At 40.8% G+C, this 24,758-nt stretch overlaps 1 protein-coding gene across 1 annotated transcript; it reads right to left on the minus strand.

Annotated features, from left to right (window-relative positions):
• Window positions 1-1,188: 1,188 nt before the first annotated feature.
• Window positions 1,189-16,923, minus strand: LOC113029508 (zinc finger protein 595-like; the record flags this gene model as incomplete). Its single annotated transcript, XM_026180398.1, has 2 exons — window positions 1,189-2,604; window positions 16,348-16,923. Coding segments are annotated over 2 exons (1,191 nt in total), but the record flags the coding sequence as incomplete, so codon positions are not given.
• Between the last annotated feature and the right edge of the window lie 7,835 nt (window positions 16,924-24,758).

Here is a 24,758-nt window from a genome sequence, read left to right on the forward strand (position 1 = left end):
CACTGGTAGGATTTCTGGATATCAGCCACCTCCTCTATCTGCCAGTGGTACATACCGTGCAGGGGCCTGTCTTTATGTCAGTGGCTTCTATCTCCTCCTTTGGCCAGCCTATTAACCCAGCAGGGTACCTGATCACGGGCAGGGCATACGTGTTGATAGCCCGGATCTTGTTCTTACCGTTCAGCTCTGAACAGTAAGATGAGAGATATAGATATATAGATATAGATCTATAGATATAGATAGATATAGATCTATATATATATCTATATAGATCTATATCTATATATCTATATAGATCTATATCTATATAGATATATATATAGATCTATATCTATATAGATATATATATAGATCTATATCTATATAGATATATAGATCTATATCTATATAGATATATAGATCTATATCTATATCGATATCTATCTAGATATCTATATCTATCTAGATATCTATATCTATCTAGATATCTATCTAGATATCTATATAGATATAGATATCTATATAGATATAGATATCTATAGATATCTATATCAAGCTGTTGAGAAATGCTAGGAGCTAACTGGGCGCTAACCGTATCATTCAAATATATCTATCTATATCTATATCTATAGATATAGATAGATATAGATATAGATATAGATAGATATAGATATATATAGATATAGATATATATAGATATAGATATATATATAGATATAGATATATATATAGATATATATAGATATATTTGAATGATACGGTTAGCGCCCAGTTAGCTCCTAGCATTTCTCAACAGCTTTTTCATTGCTCAAAATAAGCGTCACACTCACAGGAGGCCGGTAAACCAGTTGAAACGGTGTGCAATTTATCAAGACTCAACCCCAGGTAGGCCAATTATGGATCTTCGGATCAACATTATGTCAGCAGCTGTTCTCAACTGTGAACTACGTTAAAAACAAACACCGTTCACGCCTCACAGATGACAGCTTACAGTCCTGTGTAAAGATGAAAGGGACTTGGTACAGCCCCGATTTGCAGATGCTGTGCGCAGAGGTTCAGGAGCAGAACCTCTCCGCTCAGGTGCGTCCGCCTGAGCGTTTATACCGCTGTCTGCTTTGGTCGCAAAGCCATCATGGATGTCTGTGGAGATCTGGCTTTTTTTAGATTCAGTTAAAATCAAGGCACTCGAAAAGATCCTCTGGAAAAGAGTAATATTCTTGAAACAGAGTTTAACACACAGAATTATAAGGACAGTAAGAAATTACACACAGAATATAGCGAGACAGTTAGCAGAAAGCAAAGTGAAGCGAACCCCATGGTGAAGAGCCTTTAAGCACAAACATAACAAATTTGCAAAGGGATAACAAACAGTCGTTATAATTAATCACACATTGAAATATCAGACAAATCAACAATACAGCTCTTCCAATTAGCTGCTCGTTAATATTATGCTGAACACAGTCCAAAAGATTCAACAAGTCACATCAGTCTCTACTGTCTGTCTACTGTTTACTATAATAGCCAAGAAGCTAAAAAAGGTAAACAGCAGTTTTCTCAATTCCTACTGAGTGTTATCGTTTCAGGACAATACCAGGTAAGCAGATGTGTCGTTTACTTTTGTGGGATTTTACACAACCCAGGAAAAATAATTAATACATAATAGGCTTGGAGTGAAGATATGAATCATAATCAAGCAGCCCGCCCCCTCCCCTTTCGACAGGTTGTGTGTGAGACTTCAGCACAGCATCAAGCAGGCACACCGAGGGCCCTGACACTCAGTTTTTACATATATGCTGTCAACGTTAACGCTGTCATCAAGATTGACACAATTACAATTTTTAACCCATCTGGAGTGCAGAATGCACGAACTTTGGACAAACTGTCCGAAATACATTGACAGAGACATTTCAGGGATTTCTGATTTCAGCGCTCCAGAACGGATTAACTGTGTAAAATTTTTAATCACGTAATCGTGATGTCAGCATTGACATTAAGTTTAACCCTCAAACCTCAAGAGAATCTTTCCTTCTCTTCAGATTCACTGTGATCCAGTGATGGGAGTGATTTCAGCCCTGAGTGATCACGCTGATGTTTGCACAGAGCAGACAATGAGGTGAATGTTTGGGCACATTGGTAACAGTGAAACAGTTTATTAGTAACGTGGGATCGTTTGTGTTCGGAGTATGAACTGAAATTCCTGAAGCTCTTGTCACACTGGTCACAGCTGTAGTTTCCTTCCATGTGTGCCCATTCATGAAAAATACGATTACCTGATTGTGAGAAGCTTTTGTCACAGTGTCTGCACTTGTATGGTTTCTCTCCTGTGTGGACTTGTTTGTGTGTTTTAAGCTGACCTGCAGTAATGAAGGATGACCCACACTGATCACAGAGGTGCTTTTTAACCCCACTGTGAATCAGTTCATGGCGTTTTAATCTACTTGATGTGGTGAAACTTTTCCCACATTCTTTACAGTATTTCAGTTTGTCTCCAGTGTGTCTACGTCGATGTACTTTTAAGGTGTATTGGTGACTGAAAGCTTTCCCACAAAGGTCACAACGAAAGTCTTTCCCGCCACCACAGTGAGGACAGGGTTGAGAACTGGATCCATCTGTGTCGCTCTGCTTCTAAACAAAGACACAAAGACAGTGTAAGTCAGTCCTTCAACATTTTTATCCTGAACGTCGCCTGAAATAAAGAGCATCTCTGCAGACGTCCAATTACATTTTACTGTTTCAGTTAACACACTCAGTTTACTGGGCTGCAATAACTGAGAAGGCAGACCTCCATCTGTGGGGAAAGAGCGAGACACCTGCCTGTCCCCTGTGCTTTGGAAGAGGGACCCTAGAACACCTCCTTAGCAGCTGCCCAAGGGCCCTGGCCAATGGTCGGTATCGTTGGCGGCACGACCAGGTGCTCAGAGTAGTTGCTGAAAAGATTGCCTCAGCAATCAGCACCAGCAAGCATCATCATGCTCCGAGGAAGGCAATCTCTTTTATTAAGGCTGGTGCGCCCACATTTGACAACTGGCCTCCTCAACACAGCCTCTGATTGGCAGCTACAGGCTGACCTGGGTAAACAACTAAAGTTCCCTCAGAACATTGCAAAAACATCACTCCGGCCAGACATGATAATTATTTCTGAGGCCTCAAAACAGCTGATCATGCTGGAACTCACAGTGCCCTGGGAAGAGCGGATTGAGGAGGGCAATGAAAGGAAACGAGGAAAGTACCAGGAACTAGTGCAGGGGAAGGGGCTGGAAGACTTTCTATGAGCCCATAGAAGTGGGTTGTAGGGGCTTTAAGATAAGATAAGATAAGATAAGATAAGATAAGATAAGATAAGATAAGATAAGATAAGATAAGATAAGATAAGATAAGATAAGATAAGATAAGATAAGATAAGATAAGATAAGATAAGATAAGATAAGATAAGATAAGATAAGATAAGATAACCTTTATTAGTCCCACACGTGGGAAATTTGTTTTGTCACAGCAGGAAGTGGACAGTGCAAAAGTTGAGGCAAAAATTAGAATACAATAAGAATAAATACAGTACACAGCTGTACAGAATAGAATAAAATAATATACTATATACAGTAGAATAAAATAGAATAAAAATATACAATAAGATAAAAATAGAATACGAATGCTATATACAACTGAGTAAAAATACAACGATGCCAGAAAGGATTATTGCACTTAGTGTTATTGCACATGTAGGCCGGCTGGGCGTGGCTGGGGCAGCCAAGAAGAGGGCCATCCAGGCTGTGAGTGAAGCGGCAGAGAAAGCCACAAGGTGGCTGTGGATCAAGAGGGCTGATCCGTGGGTAGCTACTGGTACGCAAGTCGGGGCCTGATCACCCCCGGCTGGGTCGCCTGGGCGAGGGTGTATGACCCGAAACACCTGATGACCTTAGGATACATCACTGAAGATGAGTACCAGTGCATCCAGGAGATGTGTCTTTATAGCAATATTACCACCATAATACTACAGTAATATTAAAATCATAACTGACATGAAAATCTGAATAATCACTCAGAGCTGCTTTTCCATGCAGTAGAATTGCTAACATGCTAACACAGTTTAATGAGCAGAGTTGTTCCAAACAGTCAGGCTAAAATGACAAGATAACAATACAAATACATACCTCACAGTAACTGCACTTGTAGAGTCTCTTTCTGGTGTGGATCTGTTGGTGTAGGCTCAGGTTAAGTGGAGATTTAAAAGTCTTCTCACACAGGTCACATTTATAAGGTCTCTCCTCAGTATGGGTAAACATGTGTTGTTTTAACTTCGCATGTGTTGTAAACTGTTTGCCACACTGATCACAGCAGTACACATCTTGTCTGGTGTGAATGCTTAGGTGTCTATTTCGATTCCCTATATGGCTGAAAGTTTTTCCACAGATGTCACAGCTGTATGCCTTAATTCCAGAGTGGGTAACTAGATGCCTCTGTAAGCTGCTACTGTGAGTAAAAGCTCTGCCACACTGATCACAGTTGTACGCTTTAACTCCACTGTGGATGAGTTGGTGTTTTTTTAGAACATCCTTCCAGGAAAAAGTCTTTCCACACAAGTCACAGCTGAACGGTCTCTCTCCAGTGTGGATGACCTGATGATGTTTTAGATTACCCTTCTCAGTAAAATCCTTCCCACACTCGTCACAGCTGTATGTTTTCTCTCCCTTTCTTGGTTGAGGTTTGTCGGCCTCCTGAGAGCGCTGACTTCTCACTCCATGTTGGTCCTGCAGTGACAGAGATACAAACAGAGGCAGTGAGTGAAATGCAGTCGTGGAACAAACTCAACCTTGAAATTCCCAACATAGTATGGAGCCCTGCAAGGGACATGAGAGGAAAAAAAATAAAGATGAACTTTTGCGAGATTTTGCAAAAGCCTTCAAATGCAACCTGTGAAGGATGCAGTCTATTTTGCAAGATCTTGGAAAACGTTTGTTCATCTCAATATTTTTCTCCCATGTCCCTCGCGGGGCTCCGTAACATTAACACTAGTTTTAGACCTGAAGGTGGAGTGTGGCACCAAACCCCTTAAAGGTCTCTTATCCCCACCTGCTGGTAGTTCTAACACATTACATCCAACCTGATGTTAAAATAATTAATGACTGTTTAAACACTAAAATCATGCCCATCCCTGCTGCTTGTACACAAATATTAATGCCTCCATACTAACACACACAGAATAGTAATACACGTTTACCAAGAGAATACTTTTATACTTCCCATTTCCTATCATATATTTTTATGTTTTTTCTAATTTATTCAACATTGTGTGCAATTTTTCTCTTTTTTTTCTTCTTTTCTTTTTTTTCCCTTCTTTTTTCTCTTATTAGAATACAGAAAATGTTCAAGTAATTAGACGCAAATTCCACTAAAGGACTGATGGCAGTTGCTGTGACATTCTTGGAAAGGAAGAAAACTAAACCAGACAGAAGATAAAGTAAAAAAGCTAAAAAATGAAAAAGAGCCCCCAGAAGACATCAGCGCAGCTCAAAGGGGTCACAGCCCAATGGATCAGTGGTTGTATTTATTACAACAATCTCAAATGAGTTGCGTTAGAAACTCTACATTGGTAAATCATTCATTTAGAACAGTCATCGACAAACTGTTTGTGAATCAAGCCATTCTATGTAGGCAGCTACTGAAATAAGGATAAAAACAGGTCAGCGCCGTGAATGCTGCAGTGTTTTGTAACATAACTGTGTAGGCTGCTGACTCCCATTCTAAGACTCAATCTCTGTCTCTCCATTCACAAGAGAAACAGACAAGACAGACTGACAGTGGGAGGGAGATATGATTAAAATGGAAATGAGACAAAAAAAGATCTGAGAGAGACTGAAGAGGACCGAGGACAACATAAAGGTCACCCACTCACAAAGGAGAGCAAGATGAAGAACATGCCCAGAATAGCAGCAGATAGGTCAGATGAAGAGAGAATCAAATAAAGTCATTAAACAATTCTTAAACGGGAATCACACGAAAGCAACACAAATAACAACAACAAAAAAAGTCTGTTTTTCTCTTACAGGTCACCACTGCAACTAATATGGCGTCCACCTACAAATCACGAGCAGCTAAGCAGCAGCTTTTTTTTTTAGGGCTCCCTCTGGACACATATATCTTTAGTTGTTTGTCATCTGCCATTCAAAACACAAAAGACAAAACCAAGCTGCACAAGATCGTGAGTGCTGGTTACACAGAGGCTGATGAATATGGAAAATGAAGCATAATAGAAGCGGCTTCAAAGAGCAATATACTCCTCTGAGCAGTGAATGGTCAAGCAAGCATGTTGTTATTCAATCTGTCACAATGTTAGAGGGCTACAAAAAGGGAAGGACAGATGAGGTGATGTACACAACACAGAACTAATGGTGTTAAAAAACAAAACACTATTGGTTTAAAAAGTTGCTATTTCAATTTTAATAAAATCTTAATGTGTGTGTGTGTGAACACACACTTGGTAGCAATGAGGAGGGAAACTGCATTTTATAACCTGTGGAAAAAACCACAGGCTCTGGGTGGTGCAGTAATTATCACCACTCTCTCTGTGTCTGTGTATGTTCTCTCCGGGTACTACTCCTCCTTCCCATAGTCCAAAGACATGGGTGCAGATGGTTAATTAATGATTTTATTTTATTTTTTTTGCCTGTCCCGTTTGGCTCTTTTGCCATCAGAATTGTTGTCTAAAGGCAAAGAAAGATGCCCAACGGATTTACTTTACCAAACTGACCATCCCAGCCTTGCCATAATGGTCCATTTGATTCACCTTTTATTGTTTATTTTATTTTCACTTGCTGAATACGGGACAGACTTGACTGGGGGAAAGAAGGGGAGAGAGAAAGAGGGAAAGAGAAACAGCTGAGAAGAGGGACGGGGGAGAAGGGCAAAAAACAAAAACCAACAGAATGAGCAGAAAATTTTTTTTTTAAAAATGCATATATCGATCACCTGGATCACCTGTTGAGAAAGAAAAAAGAAAACAAGCAGAAGAAAACAAGAGTAATAGAATAAACAACATCACAATGATATATGGGAATATGACAGTAAATACTAAATATTAAACATTATTGTGCAGCACATAAGATCAACAGAACACAGTGTGCTTTGAGGTAGGAGCCAAAAAGGGTGTAGTTTGTGGGTGTGATCACCCGTGTGTACACCTGTGAGCATGGACGCGCTTGTTTTTTTAAAAGGTTCCTTCATGTAATAATCTGCTAGAGGGTGTGGGGGGGGGGGGCCACAGCCCCATCCACCAGGGCATGAAGCAGGTATGGAGGAGATCAAAACTCCAGACATCCAGAGGCCCCCAGAACACAAGAGACCAAGGAAGACCAACAGAGGGGCAGCCGCGCCACTGTCCCAGAAAGAGCTGAGGAGAGTCCCAGATGAGGGCTCACTCAGCAGCCGCGGAGCAGAAGCCAGGGGGAGTTGCAGTGACGCGCCCGTGAGCTCCGCCGGCAGCCAGCCGTGCCTGAGTGACCGAGCCCCAGGCCGAGAGGCTGGGGGCACCCCACCTCCGAAGTGGCCCGAGCGAGCCCCAGGATCCAGGCCCCGATAAGCGGCCGCCAAGGAGTGAGCCGGTGTGTACCTGGACGCCCATCCCCAGACACAAAGAACCACCAACGCACCGATGTCTGAAGGAGTCCGCCACTGGCAGGGGAAGTGGTGGTGGGGGGAGATAGCCCTCCATACCTTGGAGGGCCTGAGATGTCCCCAGAGAGGTGGCGCCTGATACCCAACCTGACATATAGACACAGACATACAGGCACACACATATACAAACATCCATTTCCACCCATATGCAATTACCCAGCACTCAACCAACGTGCAATTTTTCTCAGTGTGTTGCTAGCTGCTGTTGTAGGTTCGGCTGCTGTACATCACAGAGAGAGAAAAGAAAGAGACCTAACGTCACTCAGAGATGGAGAAAGATAAGACACACAGGACAGGAGAGGAAGAAGAGAGGTTAGATTTAAAGGGAAGGACTGCTCAGTGGGATTTGATCAACTGGAGATTAAAGCTTACATGTAAGTCCTCATGTGTTGAAATCAGATATTGGGTCTGTACATGTGACATTGTGTTTTTTCATAAACTGAAAGATGCTGCAAAACAATCTGAGGCAGATTATTTAGTGAAGTGATTGTATATATAATAATATACGACACAGTGATATAACAGGTTGGGAGGATGAGAGTTTTAGACGTGACTGATTATTTGGTGAAACTGTGATATTTTCCTCACCTCCTGTGTTGAGCTCATTGTTTCCTCTGTAGTGACTCAGCTGAGTCCAGATGGCTGAAAATGTTCCTCTGCTGCTCCGTCAGACTCTTCTCCTCCTGCTGATCAGCTGGGACACAAAACAGATCTTTGTTAGGCTCCACACTGCACTGAAGAGTCAAAGTGTCTCATATGTTCATCTGACAACACAAAGTACAAATTTCACTCTGATTGCTTGTAGAAATCTTGTGAGACGTGTTGTGCTGCAAAGTGAGGAAACTCTCTCACTCACTTATACTTCAGGAGGAACTTTGTGACATTGGCTCTAATATTCTAAGCAGCCCTTTACTATGACAGGGCCAGAAAGTCCTATTTGAAGGTTTGGGAGAAGGACCATGTTAAAGGTGGATTGGGGTTTATACACTTTGTTATGATACAGGTAAGGCTGTAAGAGCCTGAGAAGGTGTCCTGAATGAACCTCTAAAACCAGTTTTCAGCTAACGACTCTGCTTCAGTCTGGAAAACAGCAACTACAAGTTTAAAGACTCCATCAACAATTCACACCCAGCAACAGCCTGAACAGCTCCTCCTGTGGTTTCCACAAACAGGGACAGACCTGTTACTCCCCCACCCCACACTTTCAACTCCTTCAGCCCCCCAGTCCCACCACCTCCACCATTCCCCGACAACCAATGATTAAAGCTCATTGATCAAATGCTGTGATTGCAGCGACTCACTCACTGTGAACGGTAATCATGGTCATTGATCAGTGGTTTCAGTGCTTTCCTTCCTGCTTTGTCTGCAGCTGTGTTTGACACAGGAAGACATTTTTACATTCTTCACGATTATATTTTATTCTTTTTGGGGGAAGTGCAGCTTTAAACCTTCACATGATTCAAGTCAACCCAACAAATCAATCTGAACAATCACAGGTGGGAAAAACTTCTGTAGACAAAATAAAAACCAACATTCAATCCACAACATGATTAAAAACATGATTAATTTTTTTTTCTACCAAATCACCAGGAGCTGCACATTAACCACCACAATATATTTTATTCTCTGTGCTTCAAATATGAACACTGTTTGCAGTGCTAATGATTAGTTGGTGTTTTTCTCCAAACACTCTCTCACTCTTCTCTCAACGTGTTCACAATAAACTGTGAACAGACACCGAGGAGAGCAGCAGAAGACCTCATTCAGGAGCTAAACTCAACATGAACTGAACTCACAGTAAAGTTAGCTCGGTGCTTACCTTTAGATGAGCCCACAAACCGAGAGAAACTCCGCGATGAAGCTGCAACTCTTTCCAAACACAGGAAACAGATCAGGGAGCAGAGACCCACGTGGTTCACGCTGATCTCAGCTACGATCCAGGAGACAAGGGTGGGCAGATCGATGCAGATATCGATCCCAACGGTGGTACTACTGTAGTCTCTTTGAATTAAAAAGCAGCTCTCCTGTGTACCTCTGTCACTACCCAATCCGTACCGGAAACCGAATCGGTACCCCGCATGCGCGAAAGGTGTCTACTTCCGGTCAAAGCGTTTTACGATAGTTACGGGTCAGAGTATCTGTTAAGAATAATAAGTATCTCTTAAAATGTTTCCAATAATGAAACATTTCAATACAATGTAGACAAAAACGAAAAATTTAAAGATAGTTACGGATCAGGACTCCCCGATCCCTACCGCTCATGCGCAAGGGTTTTCTTCTTCTTCTGTTTGTTTATTGGCAGTTTACTCCCCAGTGTACGAGGACACTGCCACCTGCTGACCGAGCGAATAAACCCTATTGTTAACTGAATTAGCGTCATTACAAACGTGTGTTAAACTTGATTTAGTGATAGTCGAGTGTGTTTATCCTTGTCTGTGTGGAGAGGATTGTTGGAATAGTGATGATGATGTCCACTATGACTGTCAGTTGTCAGGAAACACTTCATCTGGCTGATGAATCTTCACGTGACATATTACAAAGTCTGTATTATTAACTCTGTAATTAGGCGCCATTCTTCTTATTTTACGGCGCTGTTGTTCAATCGGGGAACGCTCTCTGTTGAGGAGAAAAGCATGAATTTGTTTGTATACGGATTATTTATTTTGTTTAAATGTCCCGATAGTCGAAAAGGAGGCAGAACTGTTGAGAAATGCTATGAGCTAACTGGGTGATAACCGTATCATTGAAATATATAGACGAGACGACGAGGCTCCAGTTACAGCAGTGCAAGTAAACAAACAATAAATATAAGAAGAGTAAGAAAATAAATATACACTTTAGGACAAGGGGTAAAAGGATCAATAACAATTTAAAATTTATATTTTGATGATTTAAAGTCTCACACACAACCCGTCAAAAGGGGAGGGAGACCTGCTGCTTCCAAATAGAGCACATTTCATTCATAATGTTGTCAATCCAAGCCCATCATGTATTCATGATTTGAATCGTGGGTTGTACAAAATCCCAGAAAAAAAACTATGAACTAAGGTGTAGGTCTATTAGGTTATGTTGTGGTGATTCTCGGGTTGAGGGATGGGTGTTCATACTGGAGTGCAAAATTAAATGCTAATGGAAGATGGACAAGAAAAGTTCAAAGCCATCAGGTGCTCAGTTTAGAAAAAGAGAAAAGAAGAGGAGGAGTAACGAGCAAAAGATACAGGTAAGCAAATGTGTCATTGGATAATGGCAGGTCATGTATCCTGAAATAATCAGAATACTTTATTAATCCCTAAGTAAATTATGTGGGTTACAGTTGCTCCAAGAAGAAATAAAAAAAAAAAAAAGTAACAGTAACAGACTAAACTCCAAACAATACATTATGTTACAGATTTGACAAATTTAAGAAATAGCACTAATATACTCGCCCAGGGCAACAAACAGACTACGACCGCCCCTGCATATTAGTATATTCTGAAGTAATTTGTTTCCCCAAATACCTCAGACCATTCACGGACCATCGAAATTGTTTAAATATACTATGAGGGCAGTGTCCTGACATAGGCATTGCATATATCCCAATTAACATGATACCCTGAAAGCGATGTAAAACTTTCTATACATTGTAATAGGGATGGAATAGACTTCCCAGGCTGCGTCATAAGTAACAACATATCATCTGCATTTTGTAGATATTTATGTTGATTTTACCCATCGAAATCCCAAATATGTTTACGTTATTTCTTCGTTTTTGTGCAAAAGGCTCTATAGCAATTACAAACAGCCTGGGGCAAAGGGGACAGAAGAGATTAGATATAAATCAGTTTGTCAATACGTGTGCTGAAGGCGAATCATATAATGTTTTTATCCACCTAATAAAATTGTCACTAAAACCAAATTTTTCTTATGTCTTAAACAGATCTTCCCACTCGACACAATCAAAGGCTTTAGAAGCATCCAGCGATAAGGCTACGTAATTTGGTAAATTGACCAGCCGCCTAATATTATCTGAACCATACCGGTTCAGAACAAAACCAGATTGCGCTGCATGTATCTTTGTATGCAAAGGTATGGGACGGTAACCGCTTGGGTCCAGAGGATCTTTCACAGTTTTAGGGATAAAGGTTATAAGTCCAGAGTGCATTAACTGAGGTAATGAACCCACTTTAAACGCCTCATTATAAACATCGAACAGCATGGGGACTCAACATATCCTCCAATGCTCTATAGAAATCCAACGGTAACCCGTCTAATCCTGGAGCCTTATTAAGTGACATGCTGTTAATTGCGTGGGTAATCTCCTACTGTAATTGGAGCCTCTGTAATCTGCTGATCAGTAATAGAAAGCAGTGGCAGATTTAGATCAGTAAAGAATGCTTCAAATTCCTGTTCATCTAAACTACCTTGTGTAGAGTAAAGATTGTTGTAAAAGGCCCTGAATCCATCATTTATCTGTCTGGTAGAAGTTGAAATAATCCGTTTCGATTGTCATGTACCTGGGATGTGGTTCATACTGCCTTTTTAAGACCATATGCTAATAAATGGCTCGGCTTTTCTCCCATTTCCCAATATGCTTTATTTATACGAAATAAAGAATATTTTGTCTTTTTGTTATACAGGCCATTCAACTTATATTTAACATTATCAATTTTATTCAACTCCGTCTTTTGTATGAGAATGTACTACCGTTAACTCTGCCTCCGGGTCTTAAATTAAGGCCACATTTAAATGCCACCTGCAGCTTCGAGGTGTCTCCAAAATATTTCAAAGAAATAGGAAAAATTGGCACATGTTCTGAGATTACTATATTACCAATACTTGAATTTACAGAATTATTCGCTAAGGCTTCCGATATAAGAAAGTAGTCAATTCCAGTATAAACGTTATGAGGAGGAGAGTAGAAAGAATACTCACATTTCCTTCCTTTCTTTTTTTTTTTGCCCCGTCTCTGTCCTGCCAGGCCCTCATTGGCCTTTCACGGCCAAAAAGGGAGCCCTGATTAATTGCAGTACCCTGTGATCTGTCAGGGCATGTGTCCAATTAGGGATGAGGAGGAGGGAGAGGAGTCTCTCTGGGACAATTCAACAAAAAGTACAGTAAAAGCATCCAATAAAACCATAAGAACAAAACACTGTACATTATTAAAAGATGATGAAAAATGATAAAACACAGCAACCCATGCAAGAATGATTAAAACATAAAGTTACACCCATCTATTCCATCCTGTGACCTGACACTACTTCATGAAAGAAAAAATCTAAAATAAAGATAAAACACTTGCAGTATTAAATACAAAAACAACTATTGTTCCTTTATTCACACGCCTGATTCAGAATTATTTTCACACCAGATATCTTTCCTGACTGAACCTAAAAGCAGTATTAAAAAGAAAACTGCATCACAGATGATTTAGAAAGACTGCTTTAGAGGTTAGTCACAGCTGAAGCTTCCTGCGATCAAATGGCTGCTGGCAAAGATGCATGTTGTGCTGCGGTTCGTGTTTCTGTGGAGCTGAAATGCATCAAGTGCCTTAGAAGCACAGAGATACTTGTTTAAATGTTTAATGCAAGTAAACCCACAATGTCTTATAATAGCACTGACATGACAGGATACTGTGTCTATCCTTTCTACTTCAACATTTAGTAACTAAAACTATTTTGTAATTAAAACCTTACCCACCAGGGGGCAGCATTGTACCAGAAAGTTTTACTTTGGTTGCCAACCCTGCAATAATAAGAAAAGCAGCACATGTTCTGTACTGATTACATAAGCATTATATGCTCTCGAACACACCTTTAAGGTTAACTCTACCATGAGTGCCATGAGGAATTTGAGGGCCCATAGAAAAAAAAATATCACTTTGGATTATGTAAAACTTTCTGTACACTTTGCATCCAGATAAAATCAGGGCACTCAAAAAGAACCTTTGAACAAAGGTTTAGAATTCTTGGAACTGAGTTTAATACACAGAATCATATGAACAGCAAGAAAATACATACAGAGTATAGCGAGACATTTACATGGCAGCAAGCAAAGCAAACCCTGTGGTGAAATGCATTTAAGCACAAACAGCAGAGAACCACAACATGACCGACACAAAAAATAGCAACCCGGGGAATATCAACCTCCTCCTGCCGTTGGGTACCCTTTCATCCTTTGTTCTCTCAAGGTCGATATGAAGTTTTTACCTCATAAGTAAAGTTTCAAATTCAAAAATGTCCTATAAACCCAATTATCAATGTGATATGCTCATCAATATTTTCCATCAGTTGTTAATCATGCTTGTACTTTGCTTCTTTTAATCTTACACTTATGTTCCATAGCTGTCTTTTTTCCACTAACTTTATGGCACTATTTCATAACTTTCTGAGTGCCAGTCCGAGAATCCATTATTTTTTGAGTCTGCAAAACGGCATTTGACAGTTAATCATTTTGACCATTTTTTAAGTGTGTGTGCCAGAAGTAGACTACTATCTATGATAAGAAAATGGTTTTCTCGCTTTCTGGCAGCTGAGGCAAGAAAAACAATCCCAGATGCATCCCCCGCAGGCCAGGTTTCTTTACCAAATAGGCTTTGGAAACACTGGACACAACATGAGGCAATAAAGATGAGCAGAGAGAAAGAGAAAGTTGAATTAGTTCCATGTTTGCACTTATCATTGTTGGCCATAACACAATCAAAGGTTACTCATTGATCCCAATTATCTCATGTTATTGATCAACATGTGTTCATACAACAAGTCGTGCAAACACCATTAATATAATTGTAGATAATATTTGACCTAAATATGTTGGTCTTGTGGTTTTAAACATGTAGGTTAGATGCTTTTCACAGTGATTCCATTATATAAACACTTCAGAGTGTGTGTGTGTGTGTGTGTGTGTGTGTGTGTGTGTGTGTGTGTGTGTGTGTGTGTTGTATACGAGTAAATATGATTGCGTAGTATATCTGTGAGTATGTCCAGTCCAGTATATACATGTTACCAAAAAAACCAAAAACTAAAAGTTCATACCATTTCTTCCCGCTGTAAATAACACTGTTTTATTCAGGAAAAACCCAAACGTTTGCATTTTTTTTTTTAAATCATCACTCTGTTTTTACGTGGCCTATCATTTTAAAAACTGGTATAAAGTTTGAGTCCACACTTTCAACCTAAGTTGAAATAGAGACTCTGGGTCGCTGCACCTTTGTTGTTGCATCTTAAACTGGGCATGTGATTTTGACACGCCGACACGTCCGTCGACCCCTGGGGGTTAAAATGTAACTACTGGAACATTTTCATTCACAGTTGCCTCATCAGATTTTTACAGGAGATTTCACCTGAACTCTGTGGAGCCTGATCTCAAGAGTTTAAAGTCTGACACTGAAACCAGAAGAGGATCTTTCTGTCTCTTCAGATTCACAGTGATGGGAGTGATTTCAGCCCTGAGTGATCACGCTGATGTTTGCACAGAGCAGATAATGAAATGAATGTTTTGGCACATTGGTAACAGTGAAACAGTTTATTAGTAACGTGGGATTGTTTGTGTTTGGAGTATGAACTGAGATTCCTGAAGCTTTTGTCACACTGGTCACAGCTGTAGTTTCCTTCCATGTGTGTACATTCATGCTTGTTACGATGACCTGATCGTGAGAAGCTTTTGTCACAGTGTCTGCACTTGTATGGTTTCTCTCCTGTGTGGACTCGTTTGTGTGTTTTAAGCTGACTTGAAGTAGTGAAGGATGACCCACACTGATCACAGAGGTGCTTTTTCACCCCACTGTGAATCAGTTCATGGTTTTTTAAGTCACCTGATGTGGTGAAGCTTCTCCCACATTCTTTGCAGTTTTTCAGTTTGTCTCCAGTGTGTTTACGTTGATGTTTTTTTAGGGAGACTTGCCAATTGAAAGTTTTTCCACAAAGGTCACAACGAAAGTCTTTCCCACCACCACAGTAATGACAGGGTTGAGAACTGGATCCATCTGTGTCGCTCTGCTTCTGAACAAAGACACAAACACAGTGTAAGTCAGTCCTTCAACATTTTTATCCTGAACGTCGCCTGAAATAAAGAGCATCTCTGCAGACGTCCAATTACATTTTACTGTTTCAGTTAACACACTCAGTTTACTGGGCTGCAATAACTACAATACTACCACCATAATACTACAGTAATACTTATTTCATGTTACAATAACATCTGACTTACTACCATAAAAATATTTGAAGGGTACCAACACAGTACTAAATTACTAATGTAACACAACAATACTAATTTAATACTGCATTAATAACACTGTAAATGTGCAGTTAAAACACTCAGCTGACCAAGACAAGAAAAACACTACTACCCCCATGACACTGCAATTATAATACTAAATGAGTATTTTAACACTAATGTCTGAAAGTACTAAAGTTATGAGGAAGCAATGACACTAATGCTAAAATACTACAATACCATTACGTAACAATACAACTTTATAAACCATTTATGCAGAAATAATATCACTGCCTGAACATTAAATAACAGAATCATATCAGTGTTCAGCACATTTCGTTTTTCACAATAGTGTAAACAAAAATCATAACTGACATGAAAATCTGAATAATCACTCAGAGCTGCTTTTCCATGCAGTAGAATTGCTAACATGCTAACACAGTTTAATGAGCAGAGTTGTTCCAAACAGTCAGGCTAAAATGACAAGATAGAAATATAAATACATACCTCACAGTAACTGCACTTGTAGAGTCTCTTTCTGGTGTGGATCTGTTGGTGTAGTTTCAGGTAATGTGGAGTTTTAAAAGTCTTTTCACACAGGTCACATTTACAAGGTCTCTCCTCAGTGTGGGTAAACATGTGGCGTTGTAAGTGTATGTCTTTAGCAAAGTGTTTGCCACACTGACCACAGCAGTACACATCTTCTCTGGTGTGAATGCGTAGATGTGCATTTCGGCTTCCACTCTGGCTGAAAGTTTTTCCACAGATGTCACAGCTGTACGCCTTAATTCCAGAGTGGGTAACTAGGTGCCTCTGTAAGCCGTTACTGCGATTAAAAGCTCTGCCACACTGATCACAGCTGTACGCTTTAACTCCACTGTGGATGAGTTGGTGTGTTTTTAGGGAACCCACGGAGGAAAAAGACTTTCCACACAACTCACAGCTGAACGGTCTCTCTCCAGTGTGGATGACCTGATGACGTTTTAGGAATGCCTTAAAAGTAAAACCCATCCCACACTCGTCACAGGTGTGTTTTTTCTCTCTCTTTCTTGGTTGAGGTTTGTCGGCCTCCTGAGAGCGCTGACTTCTCGCTCCATGTTGGTCCTGCAGTGACAGAGATACAAACAGAGGCAGTGAGTGAAATGCAGTCGTGGAACAAACTCAACCTTCAAACTTCCTCCATTAACACTAGTTTTAAACCTGAAGGTGGAGTGTGGCACCAAACACCTTAAAGGTCTCTTATCCCCACCTGCTGGTAGTTCTAACACATTACATCCAAACTCATGTTAAAAATGACTGTTCAAAAACTCTAAGGCTATGTTCACACTGCAAGTCTTAATGCTCAATTCCGATGTTTTGATCAAATCAAATTTTTTTTGTCTGGTTGTTTACACTACAAATAAAATGTGACAGCAAACGTGCTCTAGTGTGAATGGTACACGGCCCTCAAATGGGCCGACATGCGCAAAAGAAGACGTCACACACAACACGCTCCGTTTAGACCCAGACCAGTATTGTTTGACTGATGGCCCTTAATGTAAAGACTTGTTTTGGACTTTACGTTTCCCAATTTTGCTTTAAGTCATAAAGTTATTTTGTTATTTACATATGGCCTATTAATTATCCTTATTGAAGCCCCTCTCTAAAACAGCAAAGGATAGTTGCAGATTTCTGTCAGAAGCTGCAGATTACACAGTACAAACAAAATGTTCACGTTGTCTTCCCAGCAGCTTCACTAACATCTACACTGAATGGCCAGGAAGCGTTCGCGATGTCTTCTCGGGCGCTTCTCTGGCGTTGAGAATCGGCGTCTGTCTTGTGTCAGTGACGTAAAAGATGGATTTAATGCGACATGACCGTTCAAACAGCAGTCGCTTTCTACAACATCAGATATGTATCGGATTCAGTACCACATACGAAAGTGACCCAGATTGGACTTAAAAATATAGGATTTGTGTCATTCACACTGTCATAGCATGATCGGATATGGGTCGCATAGGGCCAAAAAAAGTCAGATTTGATGCACTTTCGCCTGCAGTGTGAACGTAGCTTAAAACCATGTCCATCTCTCCTGCTTGTACACAAATATTAATGCCAGCATACTAACACACTCAGAATAGTAATAAATGTTTAGCAGCTCTATACTTTTTTATATTTCCTCTTTCCTATAATAAATATGTATAATTTTCTAATTTATTCCATTATAATAGAGAGTTTGCAGCTGTGAGATTCCGACTGTGCTTCCCTTGCAAAAGTTAAAACCGATCGATCTCCGTTTGTCTCCCTTTGTTCACGGAATAAGTCTCTGAGTCAGCAAGGGCTGCTAGCGAAAACCTAACAATTGTGAGCTGTGACTCCTTTCCCCACGCTGCCAAAACTGCAAAACACTTAGCTGTGTCTCTAATAAAAACTCTGTAACTTTGCTCTGCTTCACTTCAGCAGCATCAGGTAAAGTTCATATGGTTTTCTTTCGTTTTTGATGTACTGCAGAATATTTTTATAAAATCCCAGGTGAGTAAAGTCACCTTCAGGTTTCTCTGTGTTTTATCGTCAGTTACTTTGACACAAAGGCATCTGTTGTGATGCTTACACCTTTGATAAAGTCTCACAACTGTCAGCTTTGTTTTTATAGATATAAAAAATGGAAATGTACTGATGCATGATCTGAATTATAATATTTCCGACTGTCTGAGGCAAAATTTTTGCAAACAACAAGTTATTCGTACCCATTTACTTTTTACCCTTTTTTTAAAAATAACCATTTCAAACTATTTACAGAACAATCATGCCACACAAATTATTTGTGCCACTCCAAAAATAATTTCTGTCCACTATAAAGGAAACATCACAGCCTGATGCCTGCAGGTCTGACAGCAGCAGGTGTGTCACTCCTGTTTCTACCTGGAGACAGCAGTCGCCTCATTGTTCTGACACACAACACAAAACTATCCACAACACTACACACTAACTACACAAGGCAACACATTAACTACACACTCCAAACACGCTAAACGTCACAAATCTCTCACGACTCAAAACTCGCTCTCTCTCTTTTTCTGCTGCCTCTCTCTCTCTCTCTCTCTCTCTGTCACTCTTAAAACTTCCCTTTTTTTTGTTTGTCTTTTTGCTCATAAGCAGAGAGTGCTCGCTGCGCTGTCCTTAGACAGTAAACGTGACGAAACTATTCAGGAAAAAACGGCGCGTATATATTGTTTATAATGACTCTGGTTTTACGTGGCCTATCAACACAATTTAAAAACTGGTATATACCACCTTGTTGCTTTGTCTTTAAGTGGTCATGTGATTGGCTTACCACGACTACTTTATTCTTCCTCAGTCAAACACTAAGCACTCATGCGATTGTTACTTGTAATGCCGTTATTCCCATCACTGTTCCTCAAAGCATTTCAACAGTCCTCTTTGGTGACATCTGCTGGCCAAAAATATGAAGAACAGCTTGAATCTACAAATTATAATGAAGAGCTCCATTATAATTGCTCACTCTACAGAGCTCAGCTAGCAATAATGATAATAATAATAATAATAATAATAATAATAATGTACTTCCACAGCATGTCTTTTATCCTGTCTTCCCTGTTTCATCCCAGCCGGTCAGAACAGATGAAACTGTGATATTTTCCTCACCTCCTGTGTTGAGCTCATTGTTTCCTCTGTAGTGACTCAGCTGAGTCCAGATGGCTGAAAATGTTCCTCTGCTGCTCCGTCAGACTCTTCTCCTCCTGCTGATCAGCTGGGACACAAAACAGATCTTTGTTAGGCTCCACACTGCACTGAAGAGTCAAAGTGTCTCATATGTTCATCTGACAACACAAAGTACAAATTTCACTCTGATTGCTTGTAGAAATCTTGTGAGACGTGTTGTGCTGCAAAGTGAGGAAACTCTCTCACTCACTTATACTTCAGGAGGAACTTTGTGACATTGGCTCTAATATTCTAAGCAGCCCTTTACTATGACAGGGCCAGAAAGTCCTATTTGAAGGTTTGGGAGAAGGACCATGTTAAAGGTGGATTGGGGTTTATACACTTTGTTATGATACAGGTAAGGCTGTAAGAGCCTGAGAAGGTGTCCTGAATGAACCTCTAAAACCAGTTTTCAGCTAACGACTCTGCTTCAGTCTGGAAAACAGCAACTACAAGTTTAAAGACTCCATCAACAATTCACACCCAGCAACAGCCTGAACAGCTCCTCCTGTGGTTTCCACAAACAGGGACAGACCTGTTACTCCCCCACCCCACACTTTCCACACCTTCAGCCCCCCAGTCCCACCACCACCGCCATATCATACCGTTCACGGTGATACCAGTATAATGTTGGGCAACGATAAGGAAATGAAACATCACGATAGAATGTGGTTAAAACGCGCATGCGCAGTGGCTTTGTTTTCATACGCACATGGCGGAAAAAGCATGGCAGCGAATGAGAAGAGCGAAAGTGGATCATTAAATGAAACGGATGAACCAGAACTGGTTTGTAAAAATGCTGCAACTTCAGTGGTGTGAAACTGGTTTAGCTTTCGTCCGTCAGACACACAACAAAGCACTATTTTTGGTAGAGCATGCTAGCGGGCCGTCGTTATCACCATGTTGTTTGGAAAATACGGCGCACTTAAAATCAATCCTTTTATTTTCTGAAAATCGACAGTGCCCCTTATAATCCCGTGTGCCTTATGTATGAATTCTGGTTGTGTTTACTGACCTGAAAACAATTTTACGTACACGGCGCTCGAAAATCTGTAAAATGTTTCAGTACGACTTTGCTATGCTACGAACCCGCACCGCTTGATGGATTGTCGGAGCATTACGTGTAAATGACCTTTAAATTTGTAAATATTTTTACGTTTGTTTGAAAGGCACTTCGGTTTTATTTTGAAAACAAATAGCAGATGTAGATGAGGCTATTCAGCTTGCAAAAGAAGCCCAAAGGCTTTGTGCTATGGGTGGTCTGCGACTACACAAATTTGTGTGTAACAATGCGAAGGTGCTTGAGAGTATAGCACCATCTGAGTGTGCCACTGAAGTAAAGGCTCTTGATCTTGCCTTTAGTGATTCATCGCTGGAAAGAGCCTTAGGAATCCACTGGCACATTGAGTCAGACAGTTTCAGGTTTCATGCCCATTTGAAAGACCAACCAGAAACCAGGCGTGGTATACTATCCACTGTTGCCTCTCTTTATGATCCACTTGGGCTTATTGCTCCTTTCCTGCTAACTGGGAAAAGGGTTCTTCAAGAAATGTGTAGGCATGGTACAGGTTGGGATGACCCACTCATCAGTAAACTGCAACCAGTCTGGAGATCCTGGAAGAGTGATCTGGCAAATTTGGATAAAATCACCATACCCCGATGCTATGTACCAGCTGACTTTGGAAAGGTCACAAAGAGAGAGCTACATCACTTCTCTGATGCAAGCACGTATGGTTATGGCCAGTGCTCATATTTGAGACATGTGAATGGAAATGGAACTGTTCATTGTGCTCTGATTATGGCAAAGTCCAGAGTTGCTCCAATCAAAGCTGTGACCATCCCCAGGTTAGAACTGACTGCTGCTGTTGTATCAGTTGCAGCAAGCAATACTCTAAAGGAAGAACTGGGAATTTCAGGGATTGACGAATACTTCTGGACAGACTCCAAGGTTGTACTGGGGTACATTAACAACGAGGCACGTCGCTTCCACACATTTGTATCAAATAGGATTCAGAAAATACATCTCAGTACAACTCCTCAGCAGTGGCGATATGTTTCTACTGACAAGAATCCTGCAGACCTTGCTTCGAGAGGTTCTAGTGCAAGCAAGCTTCTGACATCGAACTGGTTTACTGGACCCAAGTTCTTATGGGAGAAAGAGGTATCACCAGAGGCAGAGGTAATCCCAGAAATCCCAGTTGGGACCCCGAAGTTAAAAGGGTTCAAGCACTAAATTTGGAGTCTGCAGAACAAGTGACTCTTTCAGACCGCTTGTCAAAGTTTTCTTCATGGTGTAAGGTCAAACAAGCTGTTGCGCGACTTCTTCGCCGAACCAAGAGTGACAAGTCAACAAGTCACAGCACAGTTCAGGAGCGAGAGGATGCACAGCGCATCATTATAAGAGATTTACAGAGACGAGTGTATCGAGATGAGATCCAGCTACTTAGTAATGGCTTACAACTTTCACGGCAGAGTAAACTGTTTCGATTGGATGCCTTTCTTGACAAAGATGGAATCCTCAAGGTGGGAGGAAGACTGAAAAATGCATCTCTCCCTGCCTCTCAGAAACATCCAATGATCATTCCAAAGGACCACCACATAACGAGGATGATAATAGCTCATCATCATGAACAGGTTAAACACCAAGGAAGGGGTATAACCATCAACGAGATCAGATCAAATGGATACTGGATCCCAGGAATGAACAGAGCTGTTGCATCTTATGTGCATCAGTGTGTCAAATGCAGGAAACTCAGGGGATCAGTGGAAGAGCAGCGAATGGCAGACCTGCCATCTGAGCGGGTGGATCCATCTCCACCTTTCACTTATTGCGGAATGGACTGTTTTGGGCCATTTTTTACAAAGCAAGGGCGTAAGGTGAATAAGCGTTATGGTCTGCTTTTCACATGCCTTTGTTGTAGAGCAATTCACATTGAAATGGTGAATGATATGTCAGCAGATGCCTTCATTAATGGCCTCCGATGTTTTGTTTCCATAAGAGGAGCAGTACGACAAATAAGATGTGACCAAGGAAGCAATTTTGTTGGAGCTAAGAATGAAATGTATAATGCGCTGAAACAGATGGATGTCAATCGTCTGACTGCATCGTCTGACTGCATTCTTGGCTGAGAGGCAGTGCGACTTCATTATGAATGCTCCCCATTCAAGCCATGTTGGAGGTGTCTGGGAGAGACAGATCAGAACAGTAAGAAATGTACTTCGGTCCACTCTTTCACTCTCACCTGGAAGATTAGATGATGCCTGTTTGAGGACATTGTTTTACGAAGCAATGTCTATTGTGAACAGCCGTCCACTCACTGTGGATAACCTGAATGATCCAAATGGTCCAGAACCGCTGACTCCTAATCACCTACTCACTATGAAACCCACTGGAGCCTTACCACCTCCCGGGACGTTCATCAGAGAAGACATGTATGCTCGTAAGAGATGGCGTCATATCCAGTATCTAGCAGAGCAATTCTGGAACCGCTGGAGAAGAGAGTATCTCTCTAATATTGCCACTAGACAACGTTGGCATATTTCTAGAAGGAATCTGAAAGTTGGTGACATAGTCATCGAAAGGATGGATGATCTGCCACGGAACGAGTGGAGATTAGCCAGAGTTGAAGAAACAGTCGCTGATAAAGATGGGCTTGTGAGGAAAGTTAAGATTCGTCTTGGAGACCAGAAAATGAAAAGGGAGGGTCAATGTTCTGGCAAGCCATCCATTGTTGAACGGCCCATTCAGAAACTGATCTTGCTTTTAGAGGCTGTCTAAGACAACGACCATACCCTTTATTGTATGAAGACTTGTGGACATTACCTGCAGGCTCATGCATGGATAATTCTTTGTTTTCGTTATGTAAAAGGCCTTGTGGTTAAGGTCATTCGTTTTTAAAAATCATTCGTGTTATGGTTCTCCCTTTTGTTAAAACACTCATGATTTGGTGGGAGTGTAAATGACCTTTAAATTTGTAAATATTTTTACGTTTGTTTGAAAGGCACTTCGGTTTTATTTTGAAATCCATGCTTTTATTTTGAAACAGGAAACTGGCACAAAACCGTTAAAGGGCTGTTAGTAACGTTTCTTTTAGGATATGGTAAAATAGTGTGCCTTAAAGTGAAAAATATGTACGTTTACTTTGCCAATTAGTACCTGGCTGACAGTGGCACAAGGTTTGTTAATGTTTCCTTTAACGGAATAAGTTACATGCAATCAAAATGTCGTTTAATAGAGTTTATGTTGTTAACCTTGACCTTGACCTTTATGTGTAGTTGTAAGTTAGTGAGGTGATATAATGAATTGAGTGATGTAAATTTGATGTATATGCTATATGTGAGCAGGAGAAATTTGTTTCCTTTGATCTTATGGTATTAATATTGCTGGTTTTGTTTTGCTCCTAGCTCTTACGGTGTCTTCACTGAATGTTTCAATAAAAACATTTCCAATAAAACCTCTGTGAAGCATCAGTATAAGAGACCATCATTCAGCCAGGGATGCTACATTACGGCTATCGTAGGCAGGAGCCTCCCGGAGTGATACGTACTGTGCTTCAACATAATGTTACCGTATTGTGTGTGTATAACCTCCTTAACTTTTGTGGATGTTATACATCAGCGGTCTCCAACCTTTTTTGCGCCACGGACCGGTTTATGCCCGACAATATTTTCACGGACCGGCCTTTAAGGTGTCGCGGATAAAGACAACAAAATAAAACTAGTACCGGTACCGAAAAAAATAAGATTTATTCATAACACACGTGAAAAGACCCAGGAAAACCAAGTTAACGATAAAAACGATAACAACATAACGCTGAAAACCGATAAAAACCCTGAAAACTATACATTTCACAGCTGAGCCTCAACTCTCGCGGCCTGGTACCAAACGACTCACGGCCCGATACCGGTCCGAGGCCCGGGGGTTGGGGACCGCTGTTATACATGGTTATGCTGAGGATATGTCGGCCAGTTTCCACTGGAAACGCCTTTTTGTTAAACTGTCAGCAAGGAATTTGCACTGTTACATTTTTATATAACTTTAATGCACATAAAAAAACAGCTGCAGGGACAATGAAAAGACTTTTCTGCTCCAACTTCTCCCAGCATGCTGAGCTAATGATTAGTTGGTGTTTTTCTCCAAACACTCTCTCACTCTTCTCTCAACGTGTTCACAATAAACTGTGAACAGACACCGAGGAGAGCAGCAGAAGACCTCA

This window comes from Astatotilapia calliptera, chromosome 9 (assembly GCF_900246225.1).
Source record: "Astatotilapia calliptera chromosome 9, fAstCal1.2, whole genome shotgun sequence".
Taxonomy (NCBI): Eukaryota; Metazoa; Chordata; class Actinopteri; order Cichliformes; family Cichlidae; genus Astatotilapia; species Astatotilapia calliptera.